Source organism: Lepidochelys kempii, chromosome 14 (assembly GCF_965140265.1).
Source record: "Lepidochelys kempii isolate rLepKem1 chromosome 14, rLepKem1.hap2, whole genome shotgun sequence".
NCBI classification, from domain to species: Eukaryota; Metazoa; Chordata; order Testudines; family Cheloniidae; genus Lepidochelys; species Lepidochelys kempii.
Genome location: NC_133269.1, coordinates 39416248 through 39431697, shown reverse-complemented (window position 1 = coordinate 39431697; position 15450 = coordinate 39416248). Strand labels below are relative to the sequence as shown.

At 52.2% G+C, this 15450-nt stretch overlaps 1 protein-coding gene across 1 annotated transcript; it reads right to left on the bottom strand.

The window, feature by feature from the left end:
- Nucleotides 1-238: 238 nt before the first annotated feature.
- LOC140898065 (zinc finger protein RFP-like) lies at nt 239-8841 on the bottom strand. The gene is made up of 7 exons (XM_073311523.1): nt 8376-8841; nt 5903-5998; nt 5069-5299; nt 4427-4449; nt 3579-3694; nt 2779-2838; nt 239-1909 (listed from the first exon to the last, which is right to left on the bottom strand). The coding sequence occupies exons 1-7, from the start codon at nt 8790-8792 to the stop codon at nt 1395-1397; spliced, it is 1458 nt and encodes a 485-aa protein (XP_073167624.1). The 5' UTR covers nt 8793-8841; the 3' UTR covers nt 239-1394.
- Nucleotides 8842-15450: the final 6609 nt, after the last annotated feature.

The following is a 15450-nucleotide window of genomic DNA, read 5'->3' as shown; positions in this document are numbered from 1 at the left end:
GCAACCAGTCACCTCTCCGCAGAGCACAGCTGAGCAATTCCTGATTGACACGGGTGTGCACAGGACAGAGACAGAGCACAGGCTGGTTAGTGACACATCCCATAAACCCCAAACTCTCCTCCTACAGGCACAATATTCCCTGTGGGGGTTGGGGGGACAAAACCAAGTCTGGAAGCAAATCCCATGATGCTGCCCTCGGTAGCTGCAGCTGGGACAGTACAGTGGAACAAACAAGAAGAACTGTTTGTAATGTTTTATTTACAGAATTAGGGTTGCCAACTTTCTCACGACCACCCTTGTCCCAGCCTGACAGCTGAGAAGGAGCCTTAAGAACCATAGCACGGCAAGGAGATCCCCAGCTACCGAGCACAGTTTTCTTAATGGCACAACAACCATACAGTTGCCCGGGAATTAATGAGTTACAGTCTCACTTTCAGTAACTTGTAATAAGTCTCTCCATCCCTCTCACATTCCCGTTCCTTCTCCCTTTTCTTCCACACTGTACTTTTCTACTCATCATTTTTCTAGTCCTCACTTCCCACCCCTGTAACTCTCCCACTCTCCTCCCCTCCCTGTCACAGATCATCCCCCATGGCTGCTCCCTTCTTTCCCCTGATTTTATCCCTTCCCCTCTTGCTGCCCCGGCTGGTTCCCCGTCAGGGATTTTTTACTGTCACTCTTCTCATTTCCGTTTTCCACCATTTCTCATAGACTCTCCCTTTATTCTTCGTTTATTTTCATTCACATTTTTCTTCTTGCTTCTTCTAATTCCCTCTGGTTCAACCCGCCTTGTCCCTGCCTCCCCCAGTGCTGCCAACCTCAGGAGGTTTTAAAAAAAATCATAAGATTGACACAATGATGATTGTTTTAAGGTTATATAATGGGTTTTTTGGTCAATCTGCACCCCTACCCATCTCCCCCTCCCACCTGAGTGTGACAATTACAGGGTTACCAGCTGTCCTGTAGTTACAGGGGAAAGGTGACTTGGGCCCCTGCGGCAGGAGTTCTCTCTGGGAGACCCCATGAGATCCAATCCCACAGATCTGCACAAACTGCTCCCTGCTGCTGCTTCTCCCCAGCCCCCCAACCCCTGATTGATTCATGCTGGGTCCCTGCCCAGCCCCCACCTCTGCCTGTCCCCAGCCCGGCTGTTAGTTCTGCCCCCTGCCCAGCCCCCGCCTCTGCCACTCACTCCGCCTGCAGCCCCAGGGGTTCTTCCCCTCTCCCCCTCCCATCCCTGGGGCTGTAGGGAAGGGGGGGCTTCCACAGGTCATAGATATGAGAAGCAAGGGGCTGGGTAGACAGGAGTCCTCCAAGGTCACAAAGACTGGCGTGTGTGACACTAGAAAGGCTGATTTCTGGTGCTGCAGTGGGATTACACCCCCCGCCCTCCCTCAGGGACACAGTCTGAGCTGGGATCCCAGCCACACCCAGAGCCAGGGGCGGATTCTCCCCCCAGGGACGGAGCCCGGCGGGAAAGTGAAGATCGGGGCCTCATCTCCAGCATCGATAAATGTCACCTGCCCCCGGTCACAGTCCAGACAAACCCGGATCCTGCTGGGGAATCGACGCCGGGGCAGGGGGGTCTCAGGGGAGGTGAGAGCCCAGAACTGATCCCCCAACCACCCAACAGCCCAGATCCCCCCGTCAGGGCTACAGCTGATCCATCCCTTCCTCCTCACAGACTCTCTGGCCACCCCCACAGCCCAACCTCCCCCACCCACCACCTCCACCTCCCAGCAATGTCTCCCTGAGGTGAATCCCTCACAGCCCAGCACACAGGGCTTAGTGTCAAATCTCTCAGGGGTGTTGGGCAGATGCTGCCGTGTGTCTCCCCGTCTCACACTTTTCCAGTCCTCAGTCAGGATGAGGTGGGGATGAGCCGTGTCTGGATCCAGAGTCACATTCTCTGGGGAGAGAGAGAATCAGAGCGTGAGTGGCAGAGCTCAGCCCGGGGGGAGGCTGGGGCCATTTCTCACTCTCCCCAGCAGCCCTGATCTGGCTGGGACAAGCCTGGATCCCAGGGAGCTGCCTCTGTCCTGGGCACCTGAGACTGAGCAGAGATGTCACTGAAGCTCCTCAATCTGTGTAAGTGGAGCCACTTCATTGGTTTTTCATTTGCTTGCTGAGGCTTCAGCTCCCTGCTCCCTCTCCTGGGGTTGCTCCATTCCCAGCATCAGAGACACAGCAAGGAAGATTTTAGTGAGGAGGGAGCAGAGGAGGCAGGTACCAGCTTTGAACCCCAGAGGGAAGGTCCATCCCCTAAATGCAGCCTCCACTCGCCAGCCAGAGTAGGAAGAGCCAATTAAGAAAAGAGAGTAGGAAATGGCATTGGGTGGAGGAGCCCCATCCCCAGCCTAGAGAGAAGGGAGGAGCTGCCAGAATCACAGGGAGAGCATCTACCCAATCCAGGAAGCAGCTCTAATGGGAGAGCCCAGCCCTGCCCAGGGGAAAGGCAGGATGTTGGAGAAGCACAAGGGGGGAGACCCCCTGCACTGGGGTGAAGCAGAGGGATGTTTCAGCCCTCAGGGCAGAGAGCTGTGTTCGGGTGCTGCTCAGGGAGAGTGTTTCTATTCATAAGCATGGGCAGAAACTCAGCACTCAGGTTGGTGTCAGGAGTGTTTGTGTGACTTCAGCGTGGGAGCTCCTCACTGCTCAGTGTGTTGTTTTTAGGGCTGTGTGTGTCGTGGGCGGCATTGGTTTGGTTGGTAACTTTAGCTGCAATCTCATGAAGACGTTTTCGGATAATTCAAAGACAATCTCCAGCTGCAAACTCACCCTCTCTGAATGTTCCTAGGGATCCTCCTCTTTTCATCTCTAGTGCAGATGGCAAAGTGTCTGGAGGGGGGAAGGAGAAAGGAGGTGAGATTTCAGGCTTTCATGTTTATAACAGCATTCCCACTCTCAACTCGTAGAACTGTCTTAATTATGACAGAGAAACACTGAGATATTTAATATGAAAAGGTCTGAAACCGTCTCTTTCCTTTCTCATTCAGGCATCTCCCAGCAATGGAACCAACATCCTTGCAGCCTCACAACCATCCCAGGATAATCTGTCAGTGACATTTGCTTTTCCCCTCCCACCCTTCAAACTCCAGTTGGTTTGTCTCATTCACTTGCTGCCTTTTGTCATAACCTAAACCTAGAGACTGCAAAACTTTGGCATAAAAGTAACTTTACCCACTTTGCTCCCTTTGACACTAATGAGATGTTGAGAGTTTCCTAAATCCTGACTCTAACTGTGAGCTGTTGGGGCTGTTTACTCAGCGTCTCTACGGAGAGCAGCACGCCGGGGCCTTGTCCTCCTTAGGCAGGAATAGGAATAATAATAAAACCATTTTATAAATGTGGAAATTGAGGTGGGGGAAGGTTGACTGGAACAGGAATTGTCATGGCAAGACATATTTTTGGTAGAAATAAAGGTTTGAATTAATCAACCTGAGTGACTTGGACCCCAAGTGCGTGACATTCTCACCCAACAATTAAACAGAAGCACCATCTAAATGTGAACCAATTGGCCACCTCCCTCAGTCTCAGAGGCTCATCCCAGTTTCCCCTCCTAGATCCCTTCTAGGTACCTTTGAACTTCCCCAGAGTCTCCGATAGCACAATCATTTTCCAGGAGAAATCGCTGACTCCCTCTTCCAGTTCAGGAGAAATCTCCTCTGGCTGTTGGAACTGCCCCTTCTCACACCTGGAGAGAAACAATTTCACGTGATTATATTTTATTGTGTGACGGATTATATGTTTTTGCTAGTGAGTCGCTGCTCTAACAGCCTGGAGATAGAATTCCTCGACTTCTCCCAGCCTCAGAGCAGGGTGCAACACTGCCCATGGCCGTACAACCTTCCCTTCAAAGGGCTCATTAATACTCTTCTACTCTGGTCTGGAGAGACCAGCTCTGGGGACAAAAGGGAAATTGAGTTTCCATGGGCAACTCACTCCTTGGCCTCCATGCTCTGAGGCACAGGAGGTTCCCAGGTGAAGTGCTGTAGAAATCTGCCCTCTAGGAACTAGACTGAGACACCAACTCCCCCTCCCCAGCTCATTCCACACAGGTCTCCAAACAGTCCTCAGGTGGGAAAGACTCTTGACCACGGCTGCCCTGGACTGAATAGTGACCGGTGCCCCAGCAGTGACAGGCCCATATTCCATCCCCACAATGCTGAGGCAGACAGTCCCTCCGGGAGGTGACATCTCTAGGAAATACTTGAGGTCAGTCTTTCCCAGTGAATGGAGAATTCCAGAGTCTTCTGTACAAGGGTGGGAACCTCAGGATGAAGTTGATCAGCGAGATTTGTATCCAACATGTGACATTCCCCACACATTTTGCAGTAGAGCTCTGGGGAGATGTGGTGCTAACATTACCACCAAGCTCTTTGCCCGCACTGTGGAGTATGAGGGGGAGTGTGAGAGAGCCACTTACCTGCTCAAGGTGCTTCTAATATCCTAGAAGAGAGAGAGAGACAAAAGAATTTCAGTCCCCTCTGGCACACACACACAGGGGATTCTAGGGAAGGGATTTAGGAAGTATGAGGAAGAGAGGCCCTGCCCTGGCCCAGGGTCATGGATTCTCTGAGCTAATGGGGCTTTTCCATCTCTGATATCTCTGTGTCTTTGACTCTGCAAAGAATAATAGTTAGTCACATGTCAGCAATGCACGCGCCGAATAACACCATGGTCTCCAACTGCTGGACTCCACTTGCTTGTGATTTAGGAGCCCTCCCTTCCCTGTGTGGGGATCTGGCATGTTTCTAATGACAAGTGCCAGTTTCCAATTGTCCCTGGAGGTGCTCAATCCCATGCCCCACCCCCACTCCAAACCTTCCCACAATGCCACCTCCCAACCCAAATCTTCCCGCTCCCACTCCACCCTGTCTCCTCCCGTGAGCACACTCCCTCCTCGCTCTTCCCCCTCCCTCCCAACCTCTGCTGCACACAAATCGCGGCAGGCGGGAGGTGCTGGAGGGAGGGGGAAGAGTTGATCAGCGGGGCTGCTGGTGGGCAGCACTGAGTGGGGGAGCTGGCTGCCCTGGAGCACCCGCCTCTGTTTCTCGTTCAGTCTGACCTGCAGGAATTCACTCGCTGGCTTCTGACACTTCCCCTCCATCTCACTGATCAGCTCGCTGAGACGGGAAATCTGTTTGGAGAGTTTACTGACATTTTCTTTCTGGATCCTCACAATCTCCTCCTCCAGCTTCTCCAGCTGGGCCCGCAGGAGTTGCTCTTGTTCCCCCAGGAACTGCCGCAGTTGCTGAAATTCAGACACAATCTTCTGCCTCTTGGTTTGTGTTTGTTTCTGTATGAAAATAGGGCAAGGGATGGTCAGGGACATGGATGGAGCCCGGGGTCCTTTCATGGAGAGCTGAGTGTGCAGGAGGCTGAATTGCTTTGAAAATCCTAAGATTTCTGACGTTTGACTCTACTCTGTGGGTACTAGGCAGGGGATTCTCTCACACCTTCCCCTTTGGCCCCGGTATTCCTCTGAAAGGGATGTTTCCATGCTTGTCATGGTCAGCTTATTCTGTTATTTATGGTCTCTGGAAATTCAGATCCAGAGCAGCAGGAGGCAGGACTCAGCACTACACTGACAGAGACGCCAGGGGAGTTAAAAGAAACAAACATTTAAAAAATGCACAAAATGACCAGACATAGTGGACAGCACCTCACAGGGACATTCAGTTCACTTGGGGAGGATTTCTGGGAGAGCCACAAGGGCTAGACATTAACTCATCAACTGCAATGGAAGCTTAGGGCTTGTCTACACGTGAATCTAACCCAGCAATCCATGATCAAGGAGAAACACACACAAGCTCATGTTCACCAAGGCTACACAGGAGTCTGCCTCCAAACAGACCTCCCACAGCCAGTCCCTGCCGGTTAATAACAACAGGCACCTTACCAGATACTCCCGGCTATTCCCCTCTCTAGTCGCTTTCAATCCCAGGAGCTTTTCTCTCTCTTCCCTCAGAGTCTTCAAATGGGCCTGGATTCTTTCCTGAGGAAACAGAAAGGATTTGGGAGGTTTCATCTGGATACTTGAGAGGTGGTTGGAAGTGGGTGTTTGGTGGTGCTTAACGTTTTCCAGGAGAGAGAGGGGAGGAGCGGGGAGCCGCCCGCTCAGGGGAGGAGGCAGAGAAGAGGCGGAGCAGAGGTAGGGATTTGGGGAAGGGGTTGGAATGAGGGCGAGGAAGGGGTGGGAAGAGGTGGAGTCGGGGTGGAGCCTTATGGAAGGGGTGGAGTGGGGGCAGGGTTGGGGGCACCGGGGGGAGGGTGTCAGTGATGTGGCCCTCGGGCCAATGTACTAGTCCTCATGTGGCCGTCCTGGTGATTTGAGTTTGTGATCCCTGGGCTAAGCAGTAGTTCTGCAGAAAAGGACCTGAGGATTACAGTGGATGAGAAGCTGGATATGAGTCAGCAGTGTGCCCTTGTTGCCAAGAAGGCCAACGGCATATTGGGCTGCATTAGTAGGAGCATGGCCAGCACATCAAGGGATGTGATTATTCCCCTCTATTCGGTACTGGTTAGGCCACACCTGGTGTATTGCAACCAGTTTTGGTCCCCCCACTACAGAAAGGATCAAGTATCAGAGGGGTCGCCGTGTTAGTCTGGATCTGTAATAGTGGCAAAGAGTCCTGTGGCACCTTATAGACTAGCAGACGTATTGGAGCATACGCTTTGGTGGGTGAATACCCACCTCGTCGGATGCATGTAGGAGAAATTTCCAGAGCCAGGTATAAACCTCTGGAATAAGCCTCTGGAAAATTTCCACTACATACATCCAATGAAGTGGGTATTCACCCACCAAAGCTTATGCTCCAATGCGTCTGTTAGTCTATAAGGTGCCACAGGACTCTTTGCCGCTTTTACAAAATGGATGAGAACAAATTGGAGAGAGTCCAGTGGAGGGGAACCAAAATGATTAGGGGGCTGGGGCACATGACTTACGAGGAGAAGCTGAGGGAACTGGGCTTATTTAATCTGCAGAAGAGAAGAGTGAGGAGGGATTTGATAGCTGCTTTCAACTACCTGATGGGGGGGGTTCCAAAGAGGATGGAGCTCAGCTATTCTCAGCGGTGGCAGATGACAGAACAAGGAGTAATGGTCTCAAGTTGCAGTGGGGGAGGTTTAGGTTGGATATTAGGAAAAACTTTTTCACCAGGAGGGTGGTGAAGCGCTGGAAGGGGTTACCTAGGGAGGTGGTGGATTCCCCTTCCTTAGAGGTTTTTAAGGCCCGGCTTGACAAAGCCCTGACTGGGATGATTTAGTTGGGGATTGGTCCTGCTTTAAGCAGGGGGTTGGACTAGACGACTCCTGAGGTCTCTTCCAACCCTAATATTCTATAATTCTATGATTTTATGCCCCCCCCAGGGGCCACAGGGGCACATTTGCCCCTTCCAGGAGTGGCGTAGGGCTGGGGCAGGCTGGAAGCCTGCCTTAGCCCCAGTGCACTGCTTACCGGGAGCCGCCCGAGGTAAGTCATTGCCACCCGTCTGCACGCAGCACCCCCTTCTGCACCCCATACCCCCTGCCCCAGCCCTGACCCTCCTCCCAGAGTCAGCACCCTGTACCATTTTCTGCACCCCAACACTCTGCCCCAGCCCGGAGCCCCCCCTACACCCAAACTCCCTCCCAGAGCTTGCACCCTCACCCCACCATGCATCCCAACCCCCTGCCCCAGGCTTAGCCCAGATCCCTCCTCCCACACTGCAAACCCCTTGGCCTCAGCCCAGAGCCTGCACCCCAAACCCAACCCCCTGCCCCAAACTGGTAAAAGTGAGTGAGAGTGGGGGAGAGCGAGCAATGGAGAGAGGGGGGTATGGAGTGAACGGGGCATTGGGGGGAAGGGGCAGGGCCTCAGGGAAGGGGTAGGGTAGATCCTGCTTTAAAGACTTGATATTTTGACTCTGTTTCCACACTGCCAGATCATTAATTTTGTTATCAAAAAAAACCAAGGAGTCCAGTGGCACCTTAAAGACGAATACATTTATTTGGGCATAAGCTTTTGTGGGTAAAGACCCACTTCTTCAGAGGGGCTTCAAATGGACTGAAGGTGAAAAACCCATTGCAATTCCTCTTTGTTTCTGTGGATACAGAACACGGCTACCCCTCTGAATGTTGTGATCGCATCTCCCCATACAATGAAGACTTTACAAAGTTGGATGGTGAGTCACACCTGTGACAGGTAACTCTCAGTGAAATTAGCCTGTAATTAAAACCCAAAAGTTAACCCATTGAATGAAGTGAGCTGTAGCTCACGAAAGCTTAGGCTCAAATAAATTGGTTAGTCTCTAAGGTGCCACAAGACCTCCTTTTCTTTTTGCAAATACAGACTAACACGGCTGCTCCTCTAAAATCTGACAGCAATTCCCTACCTTGTACTCCTGGGCAGCCTCCGCTATGGGAACCACCATGTGCGCGCGGTGAGCCCGGGATCTGTCGCACACCACACAGATGGGGGTTTGATCCTCTTCACAGAACAGTTTCAGAGCCTCCTGGTGTTCCCCACACACCCCGCCCCCTCCTGCTCCCTTCGCTGCCTGGAAACTCAGCCGCTTGGCGATTTCTACCATGTCTCCCAGCAGCACATTGGGCCTGAGGTTTCTCTGTTGCACAGTTTCTCTGCACTGAGGGCAGGAGGCGGCTGTGTCGGGTCCCTCCCAGCACTGGGCGATGCAGGCTTGGCAGAAATTGTGCCCACACTCCAGAGTGACAGGGTGTGTGAAATACTCCAGACAGACGGGACATGTCGCTTCCTCCTGGAGACTTTCCAAGGGGCTCTCTGCAGCCATGGCTCCCTCCGGGCAGTGGGACAGGCTTTGTTTCCATTTCCTGAGTTCACACTATGCCCCGCCTGCAGCAGCAAGGGGGTGTTTCCTTGCCTGAAAATGACCCCTGCTGTTAGGACCCAGGAGGAGCAGGAGCTGTGTGTCTAAGGCGAGATAATCAGGCTTGGCAGAGTTTTTTTATACTATATAATTGTGACAGATAATGTTTATTTTAAGCAATTTTTGCATTTATTGATTAAAACTTTCACCGTTGCACAACAATCTGGGATTTAAGCCTTTCATTCGAAATAAAATTGTCATGGTTGTGAGAAATTAGGGGGCGGGGGGCGGTTAAGGAATCAGACAATATTTTGGTCAGACCAGAACTATTTAATGACAGTAGACTCTGAGATTCAAAAAGTTGAAGCTTTAGAACTGTTAAAATTGTCTGTGAGGAGCTAAATCTCCTCCCTCCCGCAGCAGCTCCCCCGGGGCAATGACCCAGAGCCTCCCCCACCACCACAGGGACCGAGGCTGAGAGTCCATCTGCTGGCGGCTCAGGGGCCTGTGGAATGTGCTGGGATCTCAGCCTGGGCCCTAGGGGGCAGGTGACCCTGTCACACAACCACGCCCAGCAAGGCCTGCTCCCATTTTCTCCCTGTTTGTCCGTCCTGGCAGAGAGACCAGGGACTGCAGGGAGACCAAGCTCCTGTCCCCCAGGTGAGGGCTGGGGCCCAATGGCCGAGGGCAGCCGGTGTGAGGAGAGCTCGCACTAGGGGCCTGCAGGGTACGTGGTGTGGGATAAACAGAGACCTCTCAGGCCACTTGCCATTGCGACTGCAGGAGGGGATGTGGGGACAGATGGAGGAGGCCTGGGGCAGTCGGGAAGCCGCCATCGGGGACACGGCGAGGGAACTCAGCTGTGGCGGGGAAGCCGTGCTGCGCAGAGATGCTGCTGCGGATGCAGCTGGTTACCCGGGTCCAGCGCCGCAGCAGGTTAACAAGGTGGTTACTAGACGTTGCAGCTCAGCGGAGTGAAGTGCTGCCCTTTTGCTGGTCTCCGCGCGGCTTGAGATTTGTGAGCATCGTTCAAACATCTTTCCCCTGCTGCTGTCTTAGGTACCTGAGTCTTCACTCAGCGTTGCAGAGCAGAGCAGATTCAGTGCTTTGGTACAGGGTTACGGAAAGGAAAAAGATGGAATGATACATATAGTACCTGTAATTTCTCTCCCCTGGCTGTCGGATGTACTGTGTGCAGCTGGTTACTTAGAGACATTCAGTCAGACAGCTGGGGTGGCATTTTTGTGCTCTTCCCCTTTCGCGGTAAATGGTGGCTGTAACTTTCCCCACTCCGGTCCCTTTGGCATCACTGGGATGCTGAGACCTTTCAGGATCAGGACACTGAATCGTAAGCTTTTCGGGTCTGCTCAGAGCTCAGCACCATAGGGCCCTTGTCCTCCACAGACTGTAATGCAAAGAGACACACAGGCATTCTATAGATGGGGAAACTGAGGCAGGGAGTGGGCTGGTTCTATGGGCCCCCTGTTCAGTGGCTGCAAGGGCCAATGCAGACCTTAGCAGCACCTAGGCAAGTCCTAAGCTGCAGCCAGAGCTGCATCCCTGGTTTAATGGTCCTAGTGTCTACAGGCAGCCAGTCCCCCAGGGATGTAACAAGTTCATAATCTTTCCCACAGGATGGGTAAATCCACCGTTTTGTTCACAGGGCCAGAACCTCAAGGTTAACTTGAACAAAATGAAAGTAGCGGAAATGTGGCTCCTGTCCACACTGTGCTGAGGTGCCCTGGGGAGACATGGCTTTCACCTGGTGGCCAAGCCCCTGCCCAGGCTCAAGAACTGTGAGGGGGAGTGAGAAGGAGCCACGTGCCTGGTCGAGGTGCCTCTGAAGTCCTAGAGGGGAAACGAAGAGAAAAGAGCACTCGGTCTAATATGTCTCACAGTGGGGTGGGGCTGTTGGACTCTGGGATACAGGGCGATTGCTCTGTGCCTGGTAAGTTACATCCTCCTTTCAGCAAATGCAGAATGAGGGAAGGGATCAGAGTTTGCAGCAGCATTAGGGGATGAGATTTCAGCAAACCATGTGCTGGCAGTTGCTGAATCCAATCCGTGAAAGGCCCCAGCCCAGCAGACCACCTGGATACATGTGTTATCAATGCAGCTCTCAGCACACTGGGGAATTCTGCATAAAAATGGCTGGCTGGGTCTGGCCCACTGAACTCAAGGCCAGCACCAGCCTCTGACAGCCCTGACAACGCTGAGTGCAGGAATGAGAATCAGCCAGTGGCTCCCTAAGGGGTTGCCCTGAGGTCTGAGGACAAACCAACCTGTCCTGGGAATGGAAAGGGGGAGGGAGCCAAAGAAACAAGACTATTCAGGGACAGTAAAGGCTGCAGGGAAAGAATTAGGGAGAACAAGCAAACCAGTGAAACGGTAACCGCCAGGCGTCAACAGGGATTAAAAGGGATTTTACAAACACCAGAAACAGAGGCCCTGCCCTGGACCCAAAGCCATGGATTCTCTGAGCGAATGGGGCTTTTCACCTCTAACATCTGCACGTCTGTATCTCTGCAAAGAATAGTAATAATTCCCGTCTCTGCCATGCACACACTGAGTTACGCTGTGATCTCTGAGTGCCGGACTCCAGCGCCCAGGATTCAGGATCTGTCCTGTCTCTGTGCAGGGGTCTGGGTGGCTGGAACAGTCTCACCTACAGGAATTCACTCGCTGGCTGCTGGCCCTGCCCCTGCAGCTCACTGATCGGCTTGTAAAGAGGAGATATTGGCTTGGAAAAGTTGGTGGCATTTTCACTTAATTTCTTCCCAATCTCCCTGTCCAGTTCCCCCAGTTCCCCCAGATGGGACAGCAGGAATTGATCTTGGTCCCGGACACAGAAGCCCAGAGAGTCAAAATGAGAAACAATTTCCTGCCTCTAAGCTTCTGTCTTTCCCTGTGATGGCAGGTCACGATCATGTGGAGACTCATGGGCCATTTCATCACCCTCGTGTTCTCCTAGCGCGTACATAGCACTTCTCATCTGTAGAGCTCAAGCACTTTACAGTGAAGGCAAGTGACGTTCTCCCCATTTCACAGATGGGAAACTGAGGCACAGAGCAGTGACGACCCATTTCCCCAGTGGGACTTAGGTGGCTAAAGCCCAGGTTTCGACCCCTGACTCCCAGAATTAGGTGCCACTGAAATCCAGAAAACCTCTGCCTGGCTGCCCCTAACTCTGCAGGGGCCTAAACTCACTCAGCACCAATATTTCGAGGGGAAAATTTCCCACGGTTCCTAAATTTCTGCTTCTGGGCCTGGGCCCTGCTGCCTCCTTCTCGGCGTCCAGACACCTGCCTCTCACCTAAATCCCAGAAGGAGCCTCCAAGCAGAAGGCCGGCAGTGGAAAGCCTCTCTTGCCTGTGGGGCCCAATCCTGTAGCTGAGTGTGCTGAGCACCCCTTTTGGATCAGGGCTCAGGCAAAACCCAGAGGGGGTGCTGGCAGAGGCTCTTTATAACATTGAGTCCAGTGGTTAGGACACTCGCCTGGCGTCTGGGAGATACAGGTTCTACTCCCTGCTCTGCCTGACGGGAAAGAAGGGTTTGAACAGAGATTTGGCACCTCTCAGGTGACTGCCCTAACCATGGGAGTCTGGGATATTCTGATGTGAGGATCCCCCTCAATCTCTTCTGATCATGGTGCTCCACTTTGGCTAAATAATTAAATAGCTCCTGGGTCAGAGCAAGAGGGTGACAATGACTCTAGAGCAGGGGTAGGCAAAGTTTTTGGCCTGAGGGCCACATCCGGTACCAAAATTGTATGGACAGGTAGGGAAGGCTGGGGGAGGCTGTGCCCCCTATCCAACCCCGCCCCACTCCCTGACCCTTGATTGCCCCCCGGATCTCCTTCCTCCTATCCACCCCCTCTGCCCACCTCCCGTCACCCCCACCCCCATCCAACCCCCCTGCTCCCTGACCATGCCCTGGGACCCCCAACGCCATCCAACCCAACCTGCTCCCTGACCACGCCCTGGGACCCCCGCCCTCATCCAACTACCCAAATTTTGTTTCTGATTTTCACGTTGCAATTTTAGCTTTTCTGTTCCTGTTCCAAATTTTCCATTTCATATTCACAGGCATTGTGCTTTTCTGAGAGCTTATTTACAGCCTGAGACATTGCACAGGTGACTCATGCTGCTGTTTGGACTTTCTTGGGGGAATAGCCCTCTTGATTCCCCAACAAGAAGTTGTCCAACACTTTTGTATGCAGTGTAGAGACTGCAGCAGTTACACATGGATCAGACCCCAAGCTTTTAAACACCTATCTTAACAAGCACTCATCAACCATAGCCGGAGGCTTCAGGGTGTCCCCCTTCTTCTCAGGAGTAAACCCGTCTTGCTCACACTTGCAGAACATCATAGACTTGAAGATAGCACTAATTCAACTCCACGTGCCTATGTATTTTCCTCTCTCCCAATAATCTGTAACCAATCTGATCCCAATCTGATCCCATCCTCATTTCCCCGGCCACTGAGTCTAATATCTTAAGACAATATTTTAGCTTATCCAACCAGTTCAGAAACAGTTGACTTATTCACTGGCATGGTCACCATCCTCTACTACCAAATGTTGAAATGGATCTTTAACGGCTCACAGCTGGGCAGAATGTTCCCGGTACCCGTCAACAAGTCAGATTCAGTAGACTCCATGCAAAACAGTTTATTTGAGAAAGAATCACAGACACAGTATAAAGTTAACTAATGCACGTCTCCCTAGTGAGCCTCAGTTCCCCAAGAACAAACCCTCAGTATTTATGCTGGCCCCATGCAGTATTCTGATTGGCTAGCAAAGCGGGTATAGCTACCGATCTAGAGGAGGATTTATCTCTTTCATTGTCTTCTCGTCTCAGGCACATGGTCTATCAAGGATTCCCCCGAGGCAGTGGTTTCCAAAGGAGTCCCATGCCCTGTGGACCTTTTATTACTAATTTTCTCCTAATTAATACTTTGGAAGGGACTGCAGAAGGGGTACCGACCAGACATCACCCCACGGTTACGCTCTCATCAATCATTCACATAAGCTGTCAGCGCGATGCCTTCCAAAGGGGTCATTCTGGTCATTTTGCCCCGGGCCAGCTTGTGCCAAGCTCACTGATCTCATGTTTATACGTTTTCTTTACCTAGTGAGCCGGCATATTGACTGACAAAGGTCGGTAACAGAACAGACACGCAGAATAGAGAATTTCCACTTTAAACGTTTGATGCTCAGAAGGCCCTGCTCCCAGAATCCTCTAGCAAATTCAAACATGTCAAGCCGTACCACATTCATGTTCACCACATTCATTAATAGGAAGCGCAGTAATTCATAATAATTCAGCACCGTCCCAACACCCTGGACAGTGAATCTCCTTGTTTCCACCCCTGTCTCAGTGCGGGGGGGTTGTGCTTCTGCTTCAATGGGTGTCAGTTCCCTGTCACGCCCACCCTTTTACCTCCCCACAAAAACTCATCAGGGCTCTGCCAATCCTAACTTTGCCTTGCAGACTAACACTGGGCGCAACCTTGTCTCCAGCCCCTCTGACGTGTCCTTCTGTAGTGGCCACCCCCTCTCCACTGGACACTCAGAAATTCCCAGGTAGGCCATCGGGACAACACCAGCTTGTTTGATTCAACTGAGGATCAGTGCCAACAGAACATCACAGCACTGAGATATATTTTTAGTGAAAACAAACAGGAGTTTATTAGCTAAGATTGAAGAGATAGTGAGCGAAGCAATAAGACCAACAGGTTACACACCAAACGCCAGGTATAACAGGATTCAGATAGGCTAAGTTTAACTTTAACAGGTAAAATCCATGGCTAAAGCATTCTCCTAGGGCCACCAGCCACCATTGATGAAATCCCCCTTTTCATGAATGCAAAGCATGCTCTCCTTTTGGCTTCCTGAAGGACTGCAGGGTGCTGTTCTTGTCCCCCAGTTATAGTCCAGTAAACTGCTGAAATGGTCTGCCCACCATTGTCTGATTTTCAGTGTGCTCTTTCTCTTGGTCCTATATGCCAGTGGCTCTCAGTCTTTCCCCACCACGGTACCTCTTTCAGGAGTCTGATCTGTCTTGCCTACTTGGCTCACTTAAAAACAATGTGCCTCCTCTGGCTGGCATTTCCCACTTGCCTGCCTCCTGCCGAAGGAGAGTCAATTAATTTTTTTTTTAGCTTCTCCCAAGGTAGGGAGCTGAAAGCGGGCTGAAGCGGGGAAGGGGATGTAGATAAGGTGGGATTGAAGGGGGATGAAGGATGGGTCAGGGGCAGATGCAGGGGGCAGGGGGTGGCTAAAGGGGGGATGGGGTGATGCAGGGGAATCAGGGAAGACATAGGGGACAGATGAGAACAGGGCTGCAATAGAGGGAAACTCTGAGTGTGTGTGGGGGTCACTGCAAAGGAAAGGGGGGATGTGGGGAGGGGAGGCTGTGGGAGCAAGAGGAGACTGGCTGGGGAAGGGAGGGAAAGGGGGTGGGGGTCGGGGAGAAGGAGAGGGAGAGATACAAGAGCAGCTCCTCCACCGCATGGGGCAGAAGAGGAGGAGGGGCTGCCCCACCCAGCAGCCAGAGGGGAATTCTTTTACTGCAAATAGTCAGGGAAGTTTTGGGGGTTGGTGGAGGCTTCCACCTAAGGG

Excerpts from the sequence above, each read along its gene's own strand:
- LOC140898065 (XM_073311523.1), bottom strand. The coding sequence starts at position 8,792 with ATGGCTGCAGAGAGCCCCTTGGAAAGTCTCCAGGAGGAAGCGACATGT. Across the intron at positions 3,695-4,426 it reads ATTAGAAGCACCTTGAGCAG|GTGTGAGAAGGGGCAGTTCC; the intron begins GTAAGTGGCTCT and ends GTTTCTCTCCAG. Across the intron at positions 1,910-2,778 it reads CCTAGGAACATTCAGAGAGG|AGAATGTGACTCTGGATCCA; the intron begins GTGAGTTTGCAG and ends CTCTCTCCCCAG.